The 22591-nt window shown below is 39.5% G+C and overlaps 1 protein-coding gene across 2 annotated transcripts in view; it reads right to left on the minus strand.

Annotated features, from left to right (window-relative positions):
* Positions 1 to 1132: 1132 nt before the first annotated feature.
* The window catches only part of elfn1a (extracellular leucine-rich repeat and fibronectin type III domain containing 1a), a 105554-nt gene continuing 84095 nt past the window's right edge, over positions 1133 to 22591 (minus strand). For both annotated transcript variants that reach the window (XM_037535532.1, XM_037535533.1), the window contains exon 3: positions 1133 to 5876. In XM_037535532.1, coding sequence (XP_037391429.1) covers positions 3097 to 5487 — 2391 coding nt within the window. In that variant the 5' untranslated portion in view covers positions 5488 to 5876 and the 3' untranslated portion in view covers positions 1133 to 3096. The remainder of the gene's footprint in view (positions 5877 to 22591) is intronic.

A 22591-nucleotide genomic window follows, 5' to 3' on the forward strand; every position in this document is an offset into this window, starting at 1 on the left:
GGAGCGGTTAGGAGTCAAAAAAGACATGCTGTCAGTGTCATGATGCTTTATGTCATGACATAACATGGTTGTGTCACTTATTTTTTCTGTGAAAGAGACTATTTTACATAAGAAGCCAGGTCTCCAAATCTGTTTTGTGGGTACTCAGCATAGACTGATTCTGCTTTATTGGATTCATATGCCCAGCATAAAGTCATCTCAAGCTGGACAAATGCCCAGAATCGAGATGTTTTATATAGCAAAGTGCAATCTATAATATATTTGGGGGTTTCTTCACTGTCTTATTGTTCTCCCCTGGTCTGACCATTCAAATTATATTTCTACACGGTCGCATTAAAGCAATGTTTCACCAAAAAATTCACCTCACCTGAAATGTAGACAGGCTGCCACAACATGTTTGGCATCTGAAGTTAGTTCTTCAGTTTTGCACAAGCTGCTTTCGTAACAAAACCTCATATCTCTATTTTTCAGTTTTTGACATAATTTGAAAGTGCCTGTTGTGCTTTACACTGTGTGTAAATTTCACAATGAATGGACCAAAAGAAACAGCCCAGAATGACTTGGAAAAATGTCTGGTTCCACTGACTTACACTAAAAGTAAAGTGTTGTTTTTCCTTCTCTTGTGAAGTTATTGTTTTAGAGATACAAGGTTTTGCCCTGACAACAGTGATATGTAAATCATAGCGTCTTAAGTGTAGATATTGTTTTACTTTGCCTATGGTGAAGATATAATTTTCCTGCCCTACTGGCACCCTAATAGAAATCTATGGGATACACTTCTATTACTTGCTTAAGCTACATTAGCCTTGTTGCTGCAGTGTTAAAATTAAATAAGCACTTATGTTAAATAAGCAAATGGTAACACTTTATAATAACAAGCCCTAATAAACAGCAACTTGCAATTTGCTCATGATTGTTGATAATATAATAGCTGTTTATATATATGTATATATATAATTTTTACTTTACTTGTTTTCGGATCTTCATTACTGAGTTAAAATGGATTGAAAAGGAGCAGCCAACACACAGCTCATTTACTTTGTCGTGGTTACTTCATTTAGCTCATCATCACAGTTGACACTGTATAGAAAGGTCTGTCACTGGACACCACACAATAATGTTATCGTGATGGTCATGAATGTATGGGTGTTCCCTTTCCTTTATTTCACAGTAGTTGTCTGAAAGCAGGTAACATAGTAATAAGAAATAAAAATAACACTTTATTGTGCTCTTGGTTGTCTCTTGATGTATGTCTGCTTCCGTTTCACATTGTCCAAACGTTTCTAACTTTTATGAGATACAGGAGTGCTACAATATGCAATATAAAAACATGTAGGTTACTCGCTAGATTGCCTATAAATCGGACAGCTCTCAGAATCTATTGAAATGCTTGTTTTTTTTTCTTTTCTTAAAAAAATGACAACAAATGAAGACTTTTTCAAAAACATCAACACTTAAAGAAAAAGAGAAAATACAGTTATACATATATTCCAGAAGTTTAAGGCGGTTGAAATAAGAAATTGGATGTCCCAGTCACTTCCTGTTCAGGTGATGTACAAATCCAGTGGTGACAGGTCAGGGCAGGAGGAAATCAGTCTCTCTCTCCCTCTCTCTCTCTCTCTCTGTCTCTCTCTCTCACTCGCTCTCTCTCTCTCTATCTCTCTCCCTCTCCACCCCTATCCCCCCCTTCTCTCGCTCTCTCTTTCTCTTCTTGTACAGCTGATGCTCCTGATCAGTGCCATAGCTACGTCCCCTTTTCCATTTAGCCACTTTCAACATTTACAAAAGCATTTGTTTCTGCCAAACAGTAGAAAACAACTAAAATGATACCCATAATTTTATAAATGTCTATTGTTATTATTCTCTGATTGGTTTAGTACTGTCGTCGAAAGAGAACTGGCAAATAATTGAAAAGAAGTATGAATAACAAAACATGCAGCTGTGAAAAGGGCTGCATTATACCTTCATGTACTGTAGGTAATACATTCATCCTTAGGGCTGGAGACTAGAAGAAACATCTGCAGGAAAAAATGTGATGAGCTGCCACCCAAGCACTTTGGTTGACCATCAGATACTGTAAGATACTGTAAGTCTTTACAACAGTAGGCATTTCAAGGTTGAAGCAAAAGGAAGTATCTGGGGGCAAAATGACTAATAGGCAAATTACAAATGCAAAGAGTACAGAAATGAATTTCACTGAGAAGGTTTTCCATTGCTGTCATCATTTGGTTACATCTAAACCTGTCTTTCCCCAACTCATTCTGTAGATATATCCCACTTTGAAACTGTAACTCAACCATGCAGATGCTTCTGATCCCACTGATCCATTGTGTAGTTACAATTTATACAATTTTACCAGCCTTTGATAATTTTGCAATATTGTGCATTATGTTTAGTGACAAAACAAAGAGAATGACAAAGCAGGCTAGAGTAAACAGCGGTTTGAAGGGGAGTATACCATTCCAGAAACCAGTGCAAAGTTTATCCATCATAACACTCAAACATTCATTAAGAACAAATAATTTCACAGGAGCTGACTCCAAATTCCGTGATCTAAACCTGAATCATACATGTCATATATTTTTTTCCTCTTTTCACCAGCAAACCTTGTAAATATAGAAACACTATCTGTACATTAGTCCCTTTGTATTTATAACTCAAATATATAGAGAGAACTGTTCATTAATTAGTGTACAGTGAGAAGAAATACAGTTTTCAGATGTCATAGTATTTTTTCTTGTTTTTTTTTTTTTGTTCTTTTTTTTTATAATTTTTTTTTTTCCTCACCGTACACAGTAGCAAATCCATTGTCACAGGACTTGGCCATGCGGAACCAAATACTTATAATCCACTTGAACATAGATATTTTTAAATTTGCGGTGTGTTCTTTTCTTGTTCCTTAATGTCCTTTAAATTTGGTAAACTCACAAAACTAACTTGGATGCCCAATTACCCCCCAACCCCCACCCCCCCATCCCTTTAGTCAGAGTTGGCTGTGTTGTAGTTCTCCAATAAAATGTCACTAGACTGCATCATTCGCTCTCTTGGTTCTTGTCAAACAACAAAAGGAAATACTTGAACAAACACTTGGGTAGATTAAGATTTATGTTGGGCCGATACACCTTTCCAGTAATCTAGAATGTCATGCAGGTCCTCATCTTTCGCAAACTGCACTTTTTTACGCAGGGCATGGCCTGCTGCCATGTATTCCTCGTCTTTGTGGCGTTTGCGATGGAGCTTGAAGCGCTCCCAGATGCTATGTGATGGTTTACAGTAGTATTCAGGGCTGGAGGAATAGCTGAGGTTATGGTACTGGGGAGAGAGTTGAGAGTAAGCCAAGTCTCTGGGCCGAGGCCGCGTCAGGGGCTCCAGGATGGATGTTTTGTGGCTCTCTGGCCCCTCCAGCTCCTCGATTTGGGCATCAGGATAGGAGTGCCGATGCTCACTGTACTGCCGGATCTTCTCCGCTTCTGCTCTAAGTATTGCAGCTGCTGGAGTGATGGTCATAATGGTCTCACCTGTTGGTGAAGTCTTCTCTATGTACTTTGACTCTGACTTGTACGCCCCCTCAGAACGATAAGGCCTCGGACTCCGCATAGGACCACCAGTGGCTGTACTGGGTCGCTTTGGGGAGGTGTCTGAGGAGTGGTGTCTTTGTAAAGAGTGGTGGTAGCTATCCTTGTAGACTGGGGACAAGAAGCCAGACTTGCTCTGGGGTTGCTCTGAGATCAGAACTAGCTGAGGCTCTGCTGTTGAAACAGCTCCAGATTTCACTCCTTGGAACGAGGTTGACTCTGACTTCAGGGCATCTATACAGTTGTTAATGATCTGGTTGACTTTGTCCACCTCTTTCGCGATTGTGGAGATCTCGGCAACAGAACCTTGGCTATTGCTTGGCATGGCCATCTCACACTCTCTGCGGTCTGGGTGTTCCCCTGTTCTTACCTCCATGTAATTGCCCTTTGCCATTTTTGGTGTATCACTTATGTCCTGAAGTTTGTACTGGTCCATTTCACTCCCAGAGGGCAAATATGGCATGCGAGACATACTCTCTCCAGCCATCATTTGCTTCTGAGACATCCTCGATATAGTCTCTCCCTCCAGTTCGCCACCATATTTGAGCTCTATTATATTCTTTTTCATGCTGCCTGCCTTTTTGTGCTTTTCATCTTGCTGCCTCTTCTTTCGTAAGCAATAGTAGACCACTCCTAGAACAATTACCATGCTGAAAAGGCATCCCAGGATGGTCATTATGTAGTGGGTGGCGGTGGCATTACTAGCCTCTTTCGCTCTCCCATTTCTGGAACTTGTGGATAATGTCAGACAGGTATGGTTGAAACGCAAAGAATTGCGTATGGAAACCACGCAGTATGTATAATCAGTGTGGGGTTTCAGGTTTTTCAGTTCAATGTCCTCCTTCTGCTTTTTCAAATTCTGAATGTCTGTAAAGAAGCTGTTGTTATACAAAACAAGAATGTACATTTTCTTGTATGGGTGGGGGATCTGAATGGTCACGACTGCATTTGTGTGGGAGACTTGCTTGAGCTTCATGACTGGTTTCATATCCACATCAGGGTAGGTTGGGCTAATGCTTATCTCCTCTGGATCAGTACCAGATGGACAGTCCTCCAGTCCACAGGGGGTAGCATCTGGAGGGTAAGTTGTGGTCTCAGGAGGCACAGGGATATACGGAGTCACGTAGTCCTCCGTACACACAGTGGACAGCATATGCAGTGCATTGCGCTGAGTAGGATTGTTTGGATTCTGGCTCAGGAGACTGTAACCAGAAACGCCTGCAGGGGAATCACACACCATCCGTTCATTTGTCCTGTTAGGGAAGACCGAGAGCCACTTGACGAACCCTAGCAGCTCACAGGAGCAGTTGAAGGGGTTTGTGTAGAGCTCACACGTGGTCAGCTTAGTCAGGCTGGTGAAGGTGGACCCGTCTAGCACCTGGATGCGATTCATGGAGAGGTCTATGTTTTCTAAGTTTGGGCACTCCCAAAAGGCATTGGGTGTCACAGTCTCAATCAGGTTGGCCTGGAGGTAGAGGTACTGCAGCTTGCCCAACCCCCTGAGAATCCCTTCAGTTAAGTTGCGCAGCTTATTGAAACCCATCTGGAGTACCTGTAAGTTGAACTGGGCTGAAAAGGCCCCGTCCTCTATATAGCTAATCTCGTTCTTTGTTAGATTCAGGTATGTTAGGTTGGCAAAGCGGCTGAGGGCAGAATAATGGATACTTTTTATTTTATTTTCATTCAAGCGAAGGTCCACAATGGTGCTGTTGATATGCTGGGGGATGGCCTCATAAGGCGGCTGGTTTTGGCTGCAAATGGCCAGCCACACAAAGCCCTTTTCCCCTTCAATGAGCCAGCAGTCCCCCCTCACTCCACCTATGTGAGTCAGATAGATTATGGCCACAGACCAGAAGAAGGCACTCATCACCATGCCACCACTACAAGCCATGGATGCCTTCCTGGAAGCCATGAACAAAGCCAGTAGCTATCAGCTTGGGATGTCACTTTTAGTTTCTACTAGGCTGGACTGAGCCTCACAGTATTCTGGCAGGATAGTCAGCTGTTTCTGTTTTGTAGACAAGGTGCAAAAGATGTCCAGAGTCGAATCCAAAAAATTGTTGATCTTTTTTTCACGTTAGCTGGAGATTTCACTCCAACCAGTGATCATTCCATTCCGGCCACAGCATATGCACTTACGGAGGGGTTTCCTGTAGAGGAGCGTTGGAGTTGTAGCGTTTCACCACTTCAGACTAGCTTGTGCTTATTTCCTCTGGAGACAACGTTGTAGATGGCCCTCAGCCCCTTGTATTTTCCTTTCTCCCATCGCTTTAGTCTCATTTATGGATCCAGAGGCACACCCTGTAAAGAAAGAAGAACTTGATGGTTAGCATCCATATATATTTATAATATAGGCCTGCTGTACATTGTGAAGCACAATCTACCCAGACTTGTAAGTGCTACAAGTATAATACAGCATTGTCACTGATACATCTCTAGATGTCCACCATGTTTATGATGTCAGTACATTCTTAGCTCATTAACATTTAGTTTTCATGTACTTTTCTTGCTATTCATTTTTAATATCCTAATATTTACTCTATATAGTCTCCAATGAAATGCACAAATAGCTTTGCTATGTCACATGGCTATCCAATTATTTTGTACACAATTTAAGAGGTGCAGTCCCGATGGCATATTGCTATTATAGGAAACCATTGGCCAATTACCACTTGACAGGTTAGGGAAAACAGAGCGTCCCTGTTTTCACCCCATTAACTGTGCGACTGTCAGACTGAGATGAACCAATGTTTAGGTGCTGCATCAGATCAATTACACTGCGCCTTGTAAAATGGCTCCCTGGAAACAGCCACTGGCTTCTGAGAACTAGTTAATCAATTTCTAGTTTACACAGGAAACACCAGATATGACCAGCCAATCTGGAAAAGGCTGTTAAATCTTACAAGAAGCGATTTACTGTGATATCCAAGGAGACCAACATGTGTAAGCCTAACCCTCCAAGAAAAGCTCAAGCAGTCATATGAATTTATAGCACATCACACTATTTTACAGACATTTGTTAAATCTAGCCTCGCTGCATGTCTGACTCTTTTGAACCACAGACTTGACTGCGCAATAAATGAACAGGAAAGAAAACAAGGGGTAAAACCATTTCACCATGAAGAAAAACACCTCATGCTCCCCACAAAATGCAGGTAGGCCTAGAGCAGCAGACACAAGAGGGAAAGCATGGTTCAGCACACACATACCCCTGGCAGGCTTTGATGCCACATTGAGGCAGCTGTGAGCTCCACTGGCTGTAGCGCGAATCATTTTAGAAGTTCAGTGAAGAAGCCAAAATCAAAAGCTTCTGTTCATCTCACTGCACATACGATTTCTTAACCATGTGTTTGCGTAACATAGCATCTGTGTGAGTGAAGGATTTGCTGTTTTGGCTGGCAAGTGGCATTCATCCTTATCTCTTTGCTCGTTAACTCACTTTGCTATGTATTTATGTTACATGCTTATTTCAATGTTATTACATAATTATATGCTTAATAAGAAAACTGCATGTGTTGAAGAAAATACAGAGTGATTGGGCAGCTTAAGCAATTCCCAGATGGTTGCTAGGGTATTCGTAGATGGTCACTATGGTATCCAGGATTGTTGCTAGATCGTTGCTATGGTATCCCAGGTAGTTCCTAGAGTACTGCGAGTCCATGCTTGCACACAAATGTCTGACAGACATAACAAAGAAATATTTATAATTTACATTTCATTCACATTCTGTAACACAGAATTGAGCCACCAGTGGCTGGTTTACCACTTGCATGGATGCCAAACAATGGCATAAATATAAATAACTTTTATTTTCACAAAAAAAGACACACTACTGATTGTCACATTCAGAAAGTTCAGAAATGATTCACATAAAATTACAAACTTTTTTTGTTATTGTCTATCTGGCATGGATCATGGTCTTGTGAGGCCTCTCTGGGCACAACTGTAAGACCCCACTGGTCCTGTCATTAATCCATCCCTGCCATCTAGATGTTTAATTTTTGGGATAAACATGCAAAATAATACCACCATTTGTTACCATCTAACTTTTACAGATTGAGCACCAGCTAAACTTGACAGTAATTAATGTTGTGCTTTTGTCAAGTCTCCCATTCAAATTTCATAAAAGCATGTAGGATAGGCAGTGCAGTTGCTTTAACAGAGCCCTATAGTGAGTTGGCCCGTCAGCCAAGCTGTCTCGTTTATATATACAAGAGCTTTATAAAATTGTGAAATTTGTATTCAGTACAGTGATTACCCAGCCGGCCTCATTTTGATTATCTTTGAGAATGACAAGCGAAATGCTTTTCCTCACATGGGATTATGTGATATCCTACCTGAAGTGATATGAGTGTTAAACTAAATCAGATTCTTTTAAAATAGCCTGAAGATGTTTCCTCTCTGTTTATCTGTACATCACAATATACCACAATGATGAAAGACAGTGGCTGGCATTTCATATTTTAAAGGATTCAGATTTGTAATTAGTATTGGAATCATTAGTATTGGAATCAATTTGCATGTAATTGTTCCAAAAAACCTGAAAGTTTTTTAATCAGCTTCAGTAAGCTAAGACATCACTTCCATTCACAAATGATTTTCAATGCTTATTCATGCGCAACAGCAAATACATATTGGTGTAATGTGAAAGTGCTTATTGTCGCAGTACTCAAAACTGTAGGGGTATGTGATTGGGTTTTTAAAGTATAAGTAGAACTATTTGCAGGGTCTAATGTGATCTTTTTTAGCAGGCCTCGCTGCAGTCTTGGATGAATCTCGAAATAAAGCTGTGATGTTACATCAAAGAGATCTCAGTTAAGAGAACAAGCCAAGGTGTTGCAAGAAATGCATTCATTACAACATCATGCTTACTCCAAGTTGGTTGAAAGCCCTTGAAATGCTTCAACTTGGATTTATGTGCAAAGATTTCACCCCCAAACATTGATTTGTTGATGATTTCCATGGGGTTCAGTGCTCACTCTAATTGCACTTTTTCTGAACGGCCCTCCATAACCCATGGTCTGACATAACTGCTGCTCCTAGCCCGGTGGAAATCAGAGAGACAGAGGAAGACAGGAAGAGAGAGAGAGAGATGGAGAAAGAGCACTCTCTGCCATCAACGTGAGGGTGATTTACATTTCACACAAGCCATCCAGAGGTGAATTATACAGCAAGCTTTCGGGGAGGGGGTGCAAAAGCATTTCATAAGTCTGCCGATACCTGCAGTTCTTAAATCTCTATGAGGCAGGCAGTGGATCAAGGCTGGTTTTCACTTCTCAAGCACTGGAAGATCTATATGTTAGACAAGCATTATATTTACTCTGCTGTAAGGATTAGATGCTCTCTCACCGGGCTGAGGGCTGGGAAATGGAGGGATTAAAGTGCTCCCTCTCTGCTTTAAACAACAAATGACATGTTTGGATCCGATGAATCACATGGCTTTTTATTGTGCTCTATCACTGTGGCATGCCGTATCACCCAGCTTCTGCTGAGAATTCAGAAAATATCAATTACACAGCAAGTCTGGCTTTTTATAGATCTGTTTGCTATGGCTGGAATAAGTAAAATGCAAGACTCATGGAAAAGAAAGGCATGAACTGAGGCACAGAATATTGAGGTGTTTATATAATTCACATTATCATGGTGATATGATGACAGTGATATGATTCGAATGCTTCATATTGCCATATGCCTTGTAATATATTAAAAATGCTTTGTTGAATCTGTAATATGATACTAACTTGTATAATAACAATATTTTTTTTTAGAATACGTGAAGGCCTTAATTCATCAAAATGTCCACAGAAACCTCTGGATGGGTCTTTTGCATTTTACAGCTGTGATGTTAGTATCAGAGCAACATCATCAGAATGATATTAACAAGCAATATATTGTGTAGCCCTAGTGCCTGCATATCATTGAGGTCATATCAATATAAAAATTACTTGATTATAACCTGATTACATTCAATTTAAGAACATTTTTCTCTTATCCTCTAAAGTTAACATTTTGGAGGTACAAGATTTTGTAATGGAAGCAACAATGTGCTTTTTGAGCTTCTTTTAATGTTACATTTGAAATTACATGTTTTGTCACTGAAGCATAATGCCAAGACATTTGCCAGAGGCCATCCTTTGTCCTCATATGCAATGGTATGTCATTTTCATACATGTATACATCACGTGGCCCAAATGAAAGCCTATAATGTCAAATTAAACCCTTAAATGGCCAGAGGGCCCAATGTTTACTACACACTTCTATAACCTTAGAATAACATCTGCATTATAGTGCATGCTGTTACTGAATAATTAGTAGGTCATCAACCTGGGATTTTAAGGGGCTAACCACTATTATAGTAACTAACAGTGGAATTGACCGGTCACATTGTGATTTTCAATGGATGTGACCTGTTTTTCAAGGAAAAAATGTCACTCTAGGCCTTATCAAAGATTTAAATACATCACTGACTATGAATACAAGAGGCTGCCTGACCTATGTGTTTCAGTCAGATGTTAGAAATGGAAAACAGCAGCAGCTCTATGACAGAGGAGTCACTGTAAAGCCGCTATATGTTAATATATATGTTAAAATATCTGTTACAAGCTTCAGGTGTCTGTGTTTAATCTACAATAGGCAATAAGTCTTCATGTGAATGGCAGTTAGCATAGCTACTACAATCCCATAGGGATTCTATTATACTCCCATAGAATAATCCTGTAGGGGTGCTAGCAGAAATTAGTGTTGCCATACATGTGCTTGTTTTCCTTGTCCTTGGCTGAGTTTTGCCATTTATGCCCCAAAATTGAAGGCCTAGCAGTAATAGTCATGGTTTGCCACCGTTATACATCAACAGAGACATTACCACCCCCTGTTGTATTTGTCCTGCATTTCCAAACCAAATCATTTTTTCATTAGTTAAAATGAGCTATTTTGCTAATTAGCTATTATGCCCGAGGAGCAACATAGAAATAGTTAGAGTGTGGGCTAAAGAGAGAATGTATTAGATCACTCTGCCTGCAAGTCCAATAAGTGGAAATTTGTGAATATGATGTGTTTATACTTTTTGCCTTCCTGAACATGTAAAGCTATGCCCAAGAATACAAAAAGACTGCATTTGGTCAGGGCAGCTGAAAAGTTGCTCTTTTGTATGATGTCTTTGTTTTCTTCTTTTATGTCTGTAGAGCAAAAGAGTGGCTTTGCTCTAATGTTGCTGGTGGATTTGCCTTGACCTGAGCTGAATTCAGCTATTCAGTCACAAAACCTATCTACGAGTACCAACCGTGAATGTGCCATCATTTCTGAACTGCTACCCTCCCACACTTGCATTTGAACAGGCCTCGCATCCAAAGCAAGCAGAACCAACTACACTGTGTGCTATGCTTATTTTTAATAATCTCCACTCCTACTGAATAAAGTGAAAAATAGCCTAAAGGCCAGAGCGCAGTGACCCAACAAGCACCACCGAATATTGGGTTGGTGTATGTGATTGAGGGGAGATTCTAGATTGCACTTGTTCATGTGGCTTGTCAGTTTTAACACCTTGTTCTAACAGCAAGCAAGCATTCAGATGTCACGACGTATTGTGTTGCTTTCAGGCTGCCTACACTGGAAGTGCCACTCACTTGAAGTCAAAAAGTAAACAAACTAAGGCTTGTTGGCTAATGGTTCAATATTTTAAGATGGGTGAGAGTCCTATTAGAATTATGTTACTTCTTCCATGTATGTCAGTATTTTCCAGCCAACATTTGCAAATGGTTATTTGATTAACCAGCTTAGTGAGTCATTTTAAAGATACTCACTATATGTCTAAAAGTGTCCAAATGCCTTTTTAATTTGGCTAATTTTAGGTACTGACACAGAACACAGCCCATAGAAGAACACTGCCAATAGAACTGCCAATAGAGTTCACTATGTTCACTATGCCGGATGGAAAGGATCAGTATTGGGCAATACTGGACTGTGGTGCAGTTGAAATAGACTGATGGAGCTCCATCCAATACTTTTGCTTTGGAGTGGAGTTTGTGATTCAGAAATCAGTACCTGACCTCACTAATGCTCTAATGGCTGAATGCAATCAAATCTTGACAGCATTGTTCCAACATTTAGTGTAAAGCCTTCTAAAAGAGCAGAGGCTGTCACTGCAGCAACGAGAGACATGTTCTGCATCAACACACATATATAGTCAACTCTTATATAATATTTATATGTACTGTACAAGCTAGACACCATAAGGTATTTTAAATTGCTTTACACAATATTTTAATACCTTTATAATAGTGTAACAGTTTTCAGGAGGACCGAGACAAGAAGTTATTGAATGAAAAGTGTTTATACTGTAATGATCTGTTTATAGTCATTGTGTGATAAGTTTTGTGATTTGATAACTATTTCAAATACAAAGCATGGATACAGTTCTCATTCTCAATGTTAGCAGCTTTCTCAGATCTCTGTCGTGTCTCGTCTCTGTTCGTTATTCTGGATTCATTTCAAGCCTATGAAGCTATAGAGTAGTACCACCATAATGGAATCATTTTATACATGTATCTTCAACAAATTGGTTTTGCAGTGTCAAAAAAAAAAAAAAAAAAAACTATTCCAAACATTTGAAAGGTGATTTTCTTTTAAAATGTTTTGAGGCTAAATTCGCTTTTATTTTCAATGTTATAATTTATTGTTTTTACTCCAAGCCAACTAATGCACAATTAAATCTCCTCCTCATCCATTGTTCTTCAGGTGAAACATCAGCGCAGTAAATCAAACATGTATTCATTATATTTTTATTTATTAAAAAAAGGATCTATCATAAAAAGCTGTGGTGCATTGCATTGCTTCTCTAATGGAAGCGTTCTGGTTTTGTAACTCACTTGCAGCACTTGCTGTTAGAAGACGATGTTATTCTGGAACATTCTAAACATTAGGCTGGCTTTTAGATGGCAAAACTTTCATGCAACTTCAAATTGAGTTTCACTTCCAGTACATAATGTAACTCACAGCCAGTGAAAAATGGTGAAACTTATCATGCCAAACAACATCATTTCAAACAGTTAATTTAACTGGACCACTGGACAAGAGCAAAAAATGAAAACAATGAATTTGGACTATTAAAAATGAGATTCGCCCGATTAACTTTTTGCAAAGTTTGTAATTTTTCAGTTTGTCAGTTACCTGAGTAATGGCCACAAACATGAAGCTAAAAAGCTGGTTCATCCAGCTAACTGTAATAGCTCTTTAAACCCCTGTCTGTACAAGTGTGTAGTCCTCTTTGTTAGCCTGCTGTTACGACCATCTTTCTTGAAGCCACCTAATCCAAAGGATGAAAATGATTACAGAATGAGTGGTTGAGATACAGTTCTGAATACATTCAGAGTGCTTCTAGGGCAGGTTAAGCAAAGTATCAAGTACAACTCTAAAGGCTATGTAAACATTAATTTTCAAGGGCTTACCATACACTGAGCAGATTAAGAACACATATATAGTAAAGAAGCACATATAGATATTTAGATAAATTCTAAATATACAGAAGAAAACTGGCAATGTCAGCTGTTAAAATTATGCTGTTAATATGCAAATGTAAATAACACATTGCAGATGACTTGATATAGCAAAGCAATATGACGTATTAAAAAAATATGAGATGCTAATCTGGCTAACTAATTAAGTAATCAATTGTGTTGCTCACAACATAATTGATTATTTCATTAGTTTTTAATTGCTTAAATTGCATGCAACTCACTACATGCAACTAGCTGCATAAACATTTCACTGTGTAAAGCCAGCCCTGGAAAGTTGGTGTTGTGTGCTTTGGCCTGAAAATGTTCTAGTATTCTAGTGGTGGTGCAAGAAGCATGTGACATCCTGTCCCTGACTAATATTTTCTCATGATTGGTGGGGAAGGCGCAGGGTGGGCAGGCTGAAGACTAATGGGTAGGTTAATCAGGCTGGATGGTGTTTTGAATGATTTAATCCAGAGCCATGTGCTGCTAAGATGGATGTCCTACTATACCAGATGGCAAGAATGCTGGGTGTCCCATGGGAGGAGGACAGAGGAAGGTCTCTGGAGGACAAGCAGGGGACAGGCCCACACCTGCACCATGGTGAAAAAGACTGCAGGAATTGTACACTTGTCAGTACAATTACACCTCCAGTTGGAGTGGCAGTAATATTGTAGTGTATAGATCAGGGGTCTTCATCTCTTTATTTGACTTTGGCTTTTCTTACGTGGCCTATTGTACATACTGTGAGCATGCACCCTATTTTTCTTCTGCCTTTTCACACGGAGCAGATGGAGGTGAAAAGGTGAACATGAGAGAACATGGAAGCAGTAATGAGATAAGAGGCAGATATTAATGGGATTCGCCTTAGGCAAAGACTGAGATACACCTTGTCTACCAGTCTGAAGAAAAAAAGTGTATCACTTGGTCTTTGACCACTTCATCTTTTTCATACAGCACATGCTCACTAACTGTTCGTTTTATACAGAGCAAGCAGTGCCAGAAATATTATTCCAAGGCATGGGGAGTTGGTAAGGTTACGGCTAAGGATGAAGTTTTGACAATGAATGTCCAAGGCTTTAAAGATTTGACATGAAATATTAATTACGCTAAAAATCATTAGGCAGTCATGGAATGTGATTTAAATGAGGGTTGGTGACTCAAACCCTCAATGACACATTAACATTAATAACTACAGCACATCATCAGTCAAAATTTGGAGCGGAGAACTAAAATGCTCCTGACCTGCACCTCATGGGGGTCGAGTAACATTTTGTTGCATTATGTTATCTTGTCTGTTCTCCGGGAGCTCTGAGCAGCAGAATGGAGTTTATAGAGAAGCACTCTTGCTTTTGCTGGGAGCTGAACAAGGCCTGAGGGAGAGATAACCAGAACTGCTATCCGAGCATTGTCAAGTTGTTCTTGCATTATATATAAATGAGAGACCCTCGACATCACTATATTAAACTCTGAAACTCTGCACCTCATATTACTGCCCTCACTTAAGTGTCCTCCGCTGTTTTAGTCAGTCCATATTAATTTCGTTCAGAAAGGGCTGTTTCTATGGAAGCCACTGGACAGGTCCACAGAAATGAACTTTATTTCCACGGTGCATAGGAGCATAGGCAGACATATGCTGGGAGCTGCTTGGCACAGGGTGCAGGGTGGATGGCTCGGGCCCACAGGCCTGTGTGGCTCTCACATCAGTAATCCCAGTGCTTTGGGGCAGGCCCATAGCTTTGATGTCTGTCTATCTCAAGCACTGCTCTGCAGGCAACCTCTCTGAAGCTGCAGCAACCGAGGAGTTTGGTTTACTGTCTTGAGAGAAACTGTACACGCATTCAAGTAAACTATGCAAAAGTTCTGAGTAATGTATATAGTCATTTTTTTAATTGTATCGTCGCCGCGAGCATGATTTCAAAATTTCATTACAAATTTGACCTTTCTGAAAAACTCAACCATCATCATAATTGGGACGTGATTTGATTACTAATATAATCAATAGTGAAAGCCCTACACTGAATAACTAGAGTATTGCTAACTGATCATTTTGTGAAGCCAAACATATCAATATCAGCATGACCGGAAAATACAGCTTTAAATTCCATCATAGTAAGCCAACCATGAGACTCAAATGCCAAAGGCACTATTATCGAAGCCATCTGATCTCCATGTGATAGCCTCAGAGAGGATGACATTTACTTAACTAAACCTCAGAGCAATGATTCCAACGGGACTAATTACCAACAAACTGTCACCAGAGATGACATAATTTCCTTCACTGTGATTATCATTCATTGAAGACAACAATAAAAACCACAGGATCTCAAAAGTCTGAAAACAAAAGGAAGACTTGCAATGGATGGGGGTGCTTAAAGCGAAAAGGCTTCTCAGATGGCTTAGCTTCCAACTGAGCATGAAAATAAAAAAACAAAAAAACCCTTCTGTTACCGGACTCAAACGTCCATGAAATGAATATGAGATATTCACTGGTGGGAAATGTGCAGAGAAGCACTGGATCACTTTAAGAGGGTAAAAAAAAGGAAAATAAACACAGACTCTATTTTGCATCCGGCGGTCTGTGACCTTTAAAATAAATGGAATGGCAGAGGTTAAGAGTGGGCCATAACTTGACCTAAACCTCTCTCGGCACAGCACAAAGGCCAGGAGCCTTTTAGGTGTTAACTGGATGAAGTTAGAGTTAAACCTGAGAGCACGCTCATTAATATTACATTGGCCGGTTCTCCAGCCACCCTGACTCACTCTGGCGAGCTAGGCCCTGATTTTTCCACAAAAGACGGGTATAAATTACCGCTAGCGTTAGTTGCCTTGTTAGGGAAATGCCGTTTGCGTGTTTGCGGTGGAGGGGGGGGGGGATCATCTGCATAAGCCATCATTTATATTCAAGCTTTGTCCTTTATGATGTTGCCTGGCTTCGCTCCAAGCCCTTTCTGAATATACTGCATCTACTGCGAGTATTAATATCAATGATACCATCAAACCAAACACACAAAACATGCATATTCTGTGCATGGAAAAGTTTTTGCAGGCAAATGAATTTTGGGGACCAGTGGGAATGTGTTTTTTTTTTTTTTTTTGCAGGGACTCTTTGCGCTTTCTGACTGTTTAAGGTCTTTTTAAGTCTCTAGGCTGTCCTTCGCTAATAGCCTCCATCTCCACGGTCCAGTGGAGGCTGCGTGGGCTATGGGCAGGATCAGCCAGCGTCTCCGGAGCCAGGCTCAACTCCCATGGCCAGCGTACAGCTGCTGCTCAGCTTGGGTGACATTTTGGCCAGGCTGCATGTGGAGCAGTGATGGCTTTTTCTCTCCACCTCTGTGGACAAGCTAATGAGAATCTGCCCTTAAAGATAAACTCAAATGCAGCAGCACACATAAAACTGTGGAGAAATGCTGAGAGCTCAAAGCTGCATATCTTTACATACACTATGTCTAATGTCGCCTGACAACATGACTTTATGATCCATTTTGTGGCACAAACATACTGTTATCAGAGAACATTCATTCATTTATAGTTCTTGCAGCTTGTAGGTAGACGGTACGTTGCAGCTGGTTTTCCTTGATGACATGAAAGTCCTTGCTAGCATATCTCATTCACACTTATGATAAATATGAGTGCTTAATACCATCACATTCTCAAATGTGCCTGAGAATGTGCTTGGCGATGGAAGTACCAGTGGTAGAAGGACTCGTTGTCATAACAACACATTCTCTACACAGCAGCTCGACCTCTCCACTCCAAGTATGTGCGACGTCACTGTGTCTGCGATGGACTGTGCCTACGTGCTGTGAGGGTGTGAATGGGTTCAGGACAGGACACAGAGCGAGCACAGTTTAGAGAAAGGCAAGTAGGAATGTAGGCTTAAAGGCTTAATTTAGCTGCAATTATATATATATATATATATATATATATATTTGTTGCATTGGTTCCACTGGTTCCACATTAATATTGCAAAAAATTTCAATCATTTTACTTTTGACAAGCACTGTGTGAACTAATATAATTAATTAATGTGAAACCGATGTAAACATTTAAATGAAGTAAATTCAACAGCAATTCAACAAAGCAACATTTGTTTTGGTTTTGGAATTTATTAGCATCAAACTATATGCCTAAATGATCACACATTTGCCTTAAATGATATCGCCTTGGTAATTAATGCTACTATTGTTTATAGCTATGCATTATGGAATATGAATACAGATGTATTTTATGTCCACCAAACTATCGCTTTAAGGTATGCTTTATTTATCAAGTGTCAGTAATGCCAGATTGTTGTTTGCTTTCATTGCTTCCTTCACACCTATGCTGCAGTTCTAAAAGACACGCTTTACAAAACAAGCATCACAGCAATTCATGTATGTACAATACTGTGCAAAAGTTAGAGACCACCGTTCATTTGTTTAATTTCCAGTAAAAGTGTATTAAGTACATGCTACTGATTTTTCAGGAGATATTTCTAAGGAGATTCGATATAAGATAATCCATCGCATAAGGAGAGAGGAACAGAAGTCATTACAACATTTAAAGAAAATGAGACTCCTAACAACCATGCAAGCCCACCAAAATTGTTCCAAAAAGCTCTCGCCTGAAGAGAGGTTATACAAAATCAAGCTCCACAGATGTTTCTGTCCATCCTTCTACTGTGAGAAGACAGAAGCTGTCAAGAAGCTGATGCAGAGAAAAATTGGAGGACATTTGCACTAGAACACCAAAACTGAACGTCTAAAATGTGGATTAAGGATTTACAGATGATTCTAAATGAATTGAATCAACTTCTAAGACTGAACTTTGGAGGAGTGAATAAACGCTGCAGATTTCTTTTGAAAACTGAAAGTAAGTCTCCAAAGTTCTGAATACTGAATAAAATACATACTATAGCTGTTGAGGCTTCTGTGCAATGTTCTGTGAAATATATGTTTTCTGCTTTTTTTATTGGCGCTGAAAAAAATCATAATTTGTACTTAATTTTTGGACTGGACATTAAAAAAGAGTACTCTCTTAATGTTGTACTACTTTACATATTCCATACTAGTTCCTTTAATGCAGGTCACTTTTAAATAGACCAGTTTATGTGGTTTCAGTGTAATGTTTCACATACTATGCTCTTATCTCCAAAAACAGACAAAAGAACTGGCAACAATTCAAGCTTCAAGATGGCACTCCTACTGTTTTAGCTCTAAGAAATACAAGAGCATTTGAGATTACTTAAAAATTTAGCATGGTTTACGGCAAATGTGTAATGATTTAGACGTTATCAGGGGTGTATGTTTTCATTACTTACGTCTATTAAAACTAGAAGCAAACTTTGTTCTTTTATGAAAATCTTGCTTTAATATTCAAGTTCAGGTTGGATTTGTCCACACAAGAACAGATCAAACGGTGAGCGGCAAGCAAAAACTGCCATGCTGCTGTTTCAGGGGGATAACCCTGCTGGGCAAGGCCTGCATGCAGTAAGGCTGACCAGGAGGAAGCTCTTTCAGGGGTAGCCGCTCTGGCTCAGGCTGCAGTAAGAGCAGAACGGCCAGGCCAGTGAGCTCCTCTGTGCACTGTAACCTCAGGGGCTCTCTCCTCTCTGATGAGAGTGAGGGCTTGAAGCAGAGAGGAGACCCAAACTCCTTTAAGCCTGCTAAAAGAAACAGATCAACACACTACTGTAACTACCCCCCTCTGCCACAAGCACACTCACATCCAGCAGGCCTCATCTTTGCCTCTTCCTTCTCTCTCCTCCCCTACAATTGTCTTAACCTTGCTCAGTGCCTCGGGCTGCATGCAAAAACCTTCATCTTACATTCTACCCAATTATTCTTACTCCTTTTTCAGTGCAAACATGATGAAAAGTTACTGCTATGCATGCAGTCTTTGACAGAGAGATTCTTTTAATAAATACTCTGAAAAAAACAATGAAATGCAAAATTATTTTTTACATGAACAACAATATTTTACAGTAATTAAAACCTCAAAAACACTTCTCTCCTGTACCAACTAGTATAACTAGGTAATTAATTATGTAATTACATATGAATAACTGTGTAATATTAATGCAATGACTATGCCTAAAAACAAATGATTGTAATGTGTTTACAGTTCTAAAAAAATAACATCTGGTTTAGAAGCATTACATTAAATTTTAAAATGCTTATTCTGAGCAAAAATGATTCTATATAGTACTGACAAAGGGTTTGACTCATAACAATAGTGGAACCCTTTTTGATGATAGAACCATGTCATAAGGGTTCTTTACAGAATCATAAACAACTGGTTTATCATCACAGACGAAAATGATTTGACAATGCATTAAATTGGCTATTTGAGTGTCCATGGTTCTATATGTAGAGCCATTGCCTTTATTAAAGAACCCTGGTAGAAAAAATGGACATCTCATTTACCAAAATGTTTTAATTATGCCACCACTCACTCAAAGGTTCTTGGAGGACCCAAAGAGGTTCTATGGGTAGAACCAATGCCTTTACTAAAGAACCCCAAATGGACCAACTTACAACTCATTTACAAAAATGTTCCTTTTAGCCTTCACTCACTCAAAGGTTCTTAGAGAACCCAAAGAGGTACTTCTGGGGTTCTTTAGTAAATAACTATATGTAGAACCATTAAACTAATGACTAAAAAAGCATACAAAGAGAAGCAACTTACATCAAATTTTCAAAAAATGTTTCTTTAAGCTCCCACTCACACAAAGGTTCTTAGAGGACCCAAAGAGGTTCTTTTATGGCCTTATTCCAGAATAACCTTTTACGATGCCTTCAAATTCAGAAATGGATAGCAAAGCGCCGTTAACTCTAGTCTCTAAAGGTTCAAACTTTCTTCATTCAGGTTTTATTCCACCTTTTTGTTCTCTTGTTACCCCACTCCTCTAGCTTGAGGTTGATGTCTAAGCCTATGCCACCCTGAAGTCACCTCTGCTTATAAGAAGTCATTTGGAGTAGTACGTGTGCAGAATGTGGTGCGGCAAACGATTTTCAGCAGAGATGAGATGATTTCACCACCGGTACCAGAACAATTGAGTTGTTATGACACTGTCTCTCCTGAGAGAACGAAACATGTTGGTCATGTCAAACCCTCCTGGAATTCATCTGCGGGGAGAGAGATTTTGAAAGCAGTAGGAAGTGAGTTTCATTTGTCGCGGATGGTATTAGGACTTTACAGTAGGTTAATTATGCAAGAGGCACTGACCGAAACCGAGTGGCAGCACTTTTGCCCTGCTGCTTATGTCATCAGAATCCTTTTCCACCCATGGCCAGGTTTTATTTTGACACTTCAGTCAAGAGCACAGACAGCCACAGGGCACGACGCGCTAATTATCTTTATCTAACTTTAGCTCGCCGATAAGTGAAAGGTATTGTGATTGCCTCGGTGTGCTTAGAATTCATTTGTTTATCAGACAAAACCTTTTATATCCCCACGAACCGCCACTGCCTGCACAAATAAATGGAAGCTGGAACAGACACCTCTTTCCCTGTGGCACATTTCAAAGTGACCTTGTGGAAGCCCTATCAATTCGGCGGACTGGTCAACAATGGCGTCATGCTTTAGCCCATGAGAGGAATGCTTCAGGAATGAAACGGAGAGTGGAGCTGACTAGCGTGTCTATCTGATCATTTGAAAATAGTTTATAGTAGAAATATGAGGATATATTTAGGTTTTTAAGCTCCAGTCAAGGACGGACATAGGCTGGTAGGCTCGGACTGATGAGCTTAAAAGACTTAAAAAAAAAAAGACTTTTAAAAGACTAAAAATCTGCCAGAAATGCTATTAATAAAACTCATGAATATTTACTTTCAGTAAATGTTCAGGCTTATCTTGAGTATCTCTTTATAAACACATTTTACTTCAGTCTGTGCCTTCTGGGTTTCAGACTCTCTAAAGCTAAAACAAACGCTAATTTTAATGTTCCACAGTTCCTGAGAAATGTCTTATTTTGGTAAGTCATCTAGCTTCTATAAATAATACAGAGAAAACGGAAGATGAGCAATTTGCTATGTACCATGTCTTTGTTGCTATCTCATTAGACCTTGTTGTTCTTTGTCGCTGATGAGCTTGTCTTGCCACAGTATTAACATTGCTTCCAAATGGGTTACAAAAGTCGTATTCCGGGGCAGAACGTTTTACCACGGCAAAAAGGTAAATGTCAGACAATTTATTATTCAGTAGATTAAGGGCATGAAGAGAGTTTTAGGGAGGATTATGTTCATTAAAAGATCACATAAAATATGGCACACATGCCCTGTCCTAAAACAAACGCAGACAGTTAGGTCTAGATGATGCAAGGTTCATTCCTGTGCGTACTGCTAATTCCAAATTGTTCCAAATTATGCCATTAAAGAACATTATTTGGGTTATAAGATGACAAAATGAATAGTATCTACATATAGCATTATGCCTGAGGCCTGTAATTGCCGGTAAAGATGGCTGTACATTATTTATTTATTTTCTACATTAAAAGTGAAAGTGATAAGCTAATGCGTAAGTTAAGCAGAGGCATGACTGTGAATGATGAAATACATTGTCAAAAAGCTAAATACAGTACAGCCTATTAGAAACTGGTACGGTGATAACATTTGTATTATTTTGGCTCTGTGCTACGGGACTGAAACGAAATTTAAACAGCGACTGTGAGCTTAAAGTGTAAGATGACAGTTTTAATTGAATGATATTTACCTATGCACTGTGCTGCCAGATTAGTAGCACACTTGGATATGTCATCTTTCATCAGCATTAAAGTTTTTTTAGTCATCTATGGACCATACAGAACTGAACTACATTGAAAATTTTTCCACTGCAGTCTACTTAACATTTGTGTACATGTGATATCAGTACTGATAAAAAGGACTGAAAAGTCCTACGGCAATAAAAAAAGGTATTTACAAGGATTATGCTATTATTTCAAAGCTAGACATTAATAGAGCTAGTAATAGAGTTAGAGGTACAGATAGAGTAATAGGATAAATATATTCAAAATCATAAAATCATTGTTTATGTGGTCATGTTTTCATGTCTCTACCGAAACACAAAGTATTTCGGTCCATAGGCAGAGACTTATTTTAGCCACACCCCTGCAGTTTTAGAAAAGTGCAGAAAGTGAGACTGTATCCCTGTCCCTCATGACCACATGGTGAGCAGTTAGATCCCATTATTATGAAGGAAATGTATCCCAAAATCTAAAAATCTGTGTCACCTTAAGAACTGTCACTACCGAAACACATATTTTCTGCAATTAAGTAAACTCTTTGGTCTATTAACAAAAAATGACTGCCCAATGCCTTCCGCCCAATGACTGCTGGGATGGGCTCCAGCACCCCCCCGCGACCCTGACGGAGAAGCGGCTTAGAAAATGGATGGATGGATGGATGGATGGATGTACCGGCTGTGTTTTTGAGTGACAAAATGAAAAGTTCCATCATTTATTTGAATAAAGTAAACATAATTATGCTATCGGTCACTCAAAGCAAAAGGATTTTGGTCTATTGTCCAAGTCAATTGTGTTTTGCA

Source organism: Pygocentrus nattereri, chromosome 27, assembly GCF_015220715.1.
Source record: "Pygocentrus nattereri isolate fPygNat1 chromosome 27, fPygNat1.pri, whole genome shotgun sequence".
In the NCBI taxonomy this organism is placed as follows: Eukaryota; Metazoa; Chordata; class Actinopteri; order Characiformes; family Serrasalmidae; genus Pygocentrus; species Pygocentrus nattereri.